General features: G+C 39.5%; 1 protein-coding gene across 1 annotated transcript in view; it reads right to left on the bottom strand.

Annotated features, from left to right (window-relative positions):
• Positions 1-1,497: 1,497 nt before the first annotated feature.
• The window catches only part of LOC107688094 (protein kinase C beta type-like), a 139,600-nt gene continuing 134,764 nt past the window's right edge, over positions 1,498-6,333 (bottom strand). The window contains exon 17 of the mRNA XM_016485661.1: positions 1,498-2,141. Coding sequence (XP_016341147.1) covers positions 1,983-2,141 — 159 coding nt within the window. The 3' untranslated portion in view covers positions 1,498-1,982. The remainder of the gene's footprint in view (positions 2,142-6,333) is intronic.

Raw genomic sequence — 6,333 nt, 5'->3', positions numbered from 1 at the left:
TTTTGGCGCCAGATGCACAACATTTTTTGTTTTTGTTTTAACCAAAAGTGTCTTATCCCGCAAACAACATTTTTCTACAACATATCTGGAAACCTCATACGAGAAGCCGTTTTAGAGAGGTTATCCCTTCCCTGACATCCTATGATGAAGATATGATATGAAGCCCCAGTGGTTTCCAATAAAAGCCACTGGCCGCTAGTCAGCACGGATAACCGCTCAGGGAGCTCTGATGTCTGAGGATCTGACCCGTTTCTGTAGATGTGTGGCTCTTGTGGCCTTTCCAGTTCCATTTAGTGATACGGTATCTGTTCCACACAGGGACTTCGCTGCTGTTACCACCGACATAAACAGTGCTCACGTTTCTAGATCTACTGTCGTACCTGAGTCGTCAGCATGCTAAAATAGGACACCGTATTAAAGCACTGACCAGCCCATGGTATACCCATTAACACAACAACAGATAGCTTCAACGGACCCCTATTGTCACTTATGAGCAATGTTTACACGCTTGAAATGTTTTATTTCCAAAGCTACACCGTCTAATTGTGCTGCAAATTATGCGTTGTCTTTATATCCTGTTCTTCTCTTCGCCTTTGAAGCGCAATATTGTGTTCCACACAAACGCTGTGGTATTCTTTCAGGGTTTTCACGTACCAAGTTTCAGCATAATATAATGCGGCGGGTCTCTGTTGACAAGCTTCGAGATGGAATCATTCAAGCTAAGTGAAGCTGTATCAATGCATCCCAACTAGACTAATTTGCTCATACACAAGCTCTTCAGTGAAATCCAGGGTATAATTTTAAGATATTACCAATGGGTGACTACTCATCTCTTTGTCATCGTAAACCCCAATGATGTTGAAAAATGGTTCTTGGTGATTCCTGATCGTACCCATTAAAAAGATGCATATCTAACACAGAGGTCAGTAATATATGGCCGATGGGTCTTTTAAAGGTTATTGGCTACAACACTAGCTCGTTTCTGATATTAGCACTTGTTCTCTCATCCTGTCTCAATCTGTAATTGTCTCAAGCAGGAGGTAGTTGATATTTAATGTGCCTGTCAAATACCTCTCGATAAAATCCGGCTGACCTTTAAGCAGAAGTCAAGTGTTAAACAAGGAAGAGTCAACGGGAACCATCACAGGAGCCATGCTTCCTGCACATGGGTGAGTGTTTGCTGATGGTGTGAGATGATCAGGCAAAAAAAGCAGATCACTACCACAATCAGGCACATCCATTAAGCTCTATTGGCCCATACATACACGCAAACAGGATACAGGCATCCTAAAAAGTCAGATTTACTCATGCTTCCAAAAAAAAGAAAGAAAAACTTTGGTCAATTTCTGTTATGTACTTGTCTGTACAATGCAAGTCAGAGATTATAACAAGACTAAGGTTCACTACAGAGCTAACTAACGACATTTGTAGCATAAAAGTTCGGGCAAAACAAAATCGTCATGCAAAAACCTTTTGAGTTTGCATTCTTTTTGAAACAGGCAAAATGGTTTGACTATAAAATTAGCAGAATATCACGGTCACAGGCTGGATAAGGAGAGCGAGGCTAGCCATTATGCATGTCGTATGCGATTCATGCACCTTTAGTGCAAATGGCTGAATCTGAACACCGAAGGTGCCAGAAACACACATATCTGAGGACAGGTAAAAAAGAGAGCTATGCAATACACACCACATTCAGGAAAGCTGTAGAGTACAAATAGTATAAAGACAGCCTTTAGATTCGAACGTTCCTCCAGCATGGATACACTCAATGGGATGTCGTGAAAGCCGCAGCGACCTTCAGGCTAATCTACGAATATCGAAGTTTCGCATGCATATGTATATAGATGGTTTAGTTTCAGTGCATGGCTGTTTATATACATACACACGCCCGTTTTAAGGAGTGTATGATACATAAACATAAGGAGGTGTGATGAAGAGGGGGTTTGATGGAGGGTTGGGTTAGTTTTAGAGGGTCGCCCTTAACTCTGGGCTTCCATGGCAGGGTATTCGGGGTTTATGAAGGAAAAGGCCTCAAACTCGTCTTGGTCGAGGTTCATGATCACCTCCTGGTCTGGAGGGGTGAGAACCGGTGGATGGCGTGTGAAAAAGCGGTCAAAGTTCTCTGCATCCCGGCCACACTGCAGGAGGGAGAGAAGAACAAGAGAGGCATGTAATGGATGGGGGATGATGAACATGGTCATAAAGACAAAAGCAGAACGTAAAAAAGAGAACAAATAAAAGTATGGGAATGGATGTGAATGTAAGGGCTGTGACAGGTGCTGTAGATTACTGAACAGCAGTTTTGAATACATGGATGCATATCCTGTTGAATAGACCAGCATACTGTAGGCCCCTACCAGACTGCTGAAATAGCTTTAGGTGATTGTTTACACTCTTAAAAATAAAGGTTCTAAAAGGGGATTTTCATAGGGATTCCATAGAAGAACCATTTTGAGTTCCCAAAGAACCTTTCAGTGGACAGATCTTAAAAGAACCATTTTTTTCTTAGTGTAAAGAACTAACTTTTTCAACTAAAATGAACCTTTTGTACAATGGAAAGGTTCCATGGATGTTAAAGGTAATTAATGGAATAATAAATGCCAAAAAAAGAACCTTTATTTATAAGAGTATACCCAAAAAATGAGAAGTCTGTCATGATTTACTCCCATTCATGTCATTCCAAAGCTATATAAAAAATTTAAAAAAAAACCTTCCTCCAAAACAATAACAAGAAAAGCACCATAAAAGAATCATACAGGTGGTCCATACAACTTCATTGTCTTTGAAGTCAAGTCTTTGAAGCCATATGATCGCTAGAGAACCAGACCAAAATTTAACTCATTATTCACTGAAAATCTTGACTTCATTGAAAATACTTGCGAAGTAATGATGTCTGATTCATATATAAATAATCATTTCAGTCAGATATTTTATTTATTTTTGAAGAAAACAGAGGACAGTAGAAAACTGACAGGCTCACTGACTCAAAGATCTGTTTGCAGTGGTTAACAGCTCACTGGAGTGGAAGATTATCAGTGATGACTTCAGTCTGTTCATCAAGCCATCATACTGCATCCGAAGCCGTAATATAGTGCATGTGTCGTATATTATTTATGGTGCTTTTGCATTTTTTTTTTTTTCCCAAAGCTTCAAGATTCAGTCACCTTTCATTGCAATTGCATTGAAAATAACAAACAGAACATTATTCAAACTTCTTATGCATTTCACAAAAAAGTAAGTCAAAGTTTGGAACAACATGAGGAAATGATAACAGAATTAAAACTTTTAGGTAAACTGATCTGGTCTGGATCTAATGACGCACAATGACCAGCATTTTTTCACTAGTCCACCAGTTGCACCAATATGGGAATTCACATAATATACCTAAAGCTGGTCTTTCCATCATTGCATTGGGTGTAACTTGGAAAATACGAACGAATTCATGGAGGCGCGTGTGAGACCTTTACACTCATACTGATACAGAAATATGTTCCAGATGTCAATGGCATGTTAGGGTGTCATTCATGATGCTTTTGAAAACAACAACAACAACAGCATTAATGCCACCACAAACACATACGCTTCATTTCAAATGTCAGCTTTTGAAATTCCAATGTTCTGTTGCACTTCCAGTGACATTTAAATAGCTCACGCATCATAATGGTAAGAAACAGGCAAGTCCACGCAAGTGAATCTGTAAATGAGAGTGAAATCCTTTGCACCGTTCACACATGCGAACACCTTTACATGGAGAGCATTGGTCAGTGGCAGTCCAGTATGATATCAAAACTCACCTTTTACAGCTCATCATGCAATATTCATGAACAGGACTCAAGCAAAGTCAAACCAGCAGAATATTCCAAACCTAGGCCAGTTCTCTACCTCTGGCCCATGATGAGATATCTCTGCATCCTCTCCTTTGGCAAACAATACTGTCGGAGCAGCCACAATGAAAGAGGAAAAATCTGGCAAGTGGTGAAAATTAGAGCTGAGACAGCTCACAATATGATGCATATCACAATCCATGTGCTACTGTTCAACATATGCATTATTTTATAACAACATATTGTGACTGCATATTTTGTGATATACTGTAATACTATGCGGTCATTAGTGGAGAATCAACACCACAGTATTGTAGATCAGATATTATGTGCATGGATCAAACATATTATATACAGACCCACTGCACGGGACAAAATCACAAGCTTTCGACTTCACAGGAGTTCATCATTTCCACCAATCAGAGTGAAGACCTTGCTAAAGTCTATAAAGGGTTCCGCTTCTAATGAGCACAATGGGTGGGCAATCAACTTTGGGTCCATTCGCTACAGATCCTTCAAAATGAAAGAAATGTACTTGCACTTTTTAAACATTTGTCACGAACTACTTTTCCCCATTTCCCCATGTTTTTAATGTTGCATTATATTTAGTGCATTTAAATGTTTTTACACACAAATTTTTTTTTTTAATTAAAGTGGAGCCTATGCAACAGACAGTTGTACAGTTGATTTATTCCACAGGTGGTGCTTAAACTAACGTGAATAAATCATAATCTAGATCTAATTCAAATTAATTATATTTTAAAGTGTAACTTGGTGTGATGATCAAGCTGAATTTTCAGCAGTCATCACTCCAGTCTTCAGTGTCACATGATCCTTCAGAAATCATTCTAATATGCTGAGATTTGGAGCTCAAGAAACATTTCTTATTATTAACAGTTGTGCTGCTTATTATTTTGTAGAAACCATGATACCTTTTTTTCTTTCAGGATTTATATACATATTTATATACATTACACACATTTACATACATATTTTAAAATAAGGTTGCAAAAAACATTTTAAATGATCGCTTATCTCATCCTTAAATACAGCCTGTACATGAATTCTAGGTAAACAGAAGCATTAGTAAGTCCAAAACCCTTCAGAATAAACACTCCTTACGCCACTGGGCAGCCCAACGAAAGCTTCAGCCTTTAAAAGCCCCATTTCATATAGCATGAAATTACCTCATTTTCTTGACTGTACCATTAGCCCAGAATCCTTAGCATGGACCTGGCAGCAACCACAATAGCTTTAGATGTGGCTCTGCATTTTCAGCAAGAGGCATCTGACTACCATGTGAATGATTTACAAACAATACATCTTAAAAAAGACAAGAGACGCAATCAAAGTTCAGACTTTCTTGGCAAGTTCACTCACTACCTCTATATACTAAACAGCCACACACACAAACAAACGCACACACACGCAGAGAGTGACAGACAGTGAGAGCACCGAGGCATAACAGCTGTGTGTGGGAACCATTAAATCACTCCACGCAGCATCTGTGTACCTCTGCATTCAGAAGCCCCTCTAATTTAAACTCAATTAATGGTCCCATGCAGCAGCCACCTGACCCCTGTCACCCCGCCTCAGATGCATTAGTATTTCCAAACGCGATCAGGGGAGGTTGCGACTTATGAATCTGCCCACTCACTGCCATACGTGCCCTATGCCACCTAGGCAAGTGAACCCACAAAGAGTCGAACGACCCGTCTCTCGTCAGCCCCTGAAAATTGAGGGAAAAGCTTTTTGGTGTATTCTTAAAATCACCTGTCCACAGTCATTAGCATCAGGGGGCCACATCCACTGTGAACAGCCCTTGCTATTAAAGACACACATGTGACAAGCAGCTTGTCTGAAGACTGCTGTTAAACACTGCCCATTTACAACTCTCTCTCTCACAAGCGTCCATCGCTCACTGACGCAGACCTTTTCTCTCTGACACACACTCTGCTTTTATCTGTGAGAAAAACTGTTTTCCCTCAGCTCGCTCATATCTGTGAGTGACTGCGGATGTGGATGAAGGGAGAGGGAATGAAAGGGAGAATAATATTCTTTAAAGCAAAAGCTATGAAGCATCACGCCCACACAGTTGTCATTTCTGAATACGACATGCTCTCCAACCTTCACTCTGGGCAAAGCCTGTTCAAAAGACCATAGCTGGACCCCAGCGTGAGATGATGGAGTCCTGGTGGCTCCACAAGACTTCTTAACTAGCTTAAGCCCCATGATGCTTTTATCAACAGCCATTTACAGAACACATATTACAGTGACAGTCTCTCTAGAGCAACCAGACGTGCACACACATATTTTATTTATTTATATATTTATTTTATGTATTTTTATGCATGTTTACTTTCACCAAGTTTGCAGTAATATTGTAAAATATTATTTCAATTCTAAATAAATTATTATTATTAAATCAATCCTAAATAAAATATTATTTCAATTCTAAATAAATAAATTTCACCATCCAGTTAGGCTCATCAACCATAACTCCTTC

This window comes from Sinocyclocheilus anshuiensis, unplaced genomic scaffold (assembly GCF_001515605.1).
Source record: "Sinocyclocheilus anshuiensis isolate Anshui unplaced genomic scaffold, SAMN03320099.WGS_v1.1 scaffold249, whole genome shotgun sequence".
NCBI lineage: Eukaryota > Metazoa > Chordata > Actinopteri > Cypriniformes > Cyprinidae > Sinocyclocheilus > Sinocyclocheilus anshuiensis.
This window is presented reverse-complemented; position numbering and strand designations above follow the sequence as displayed.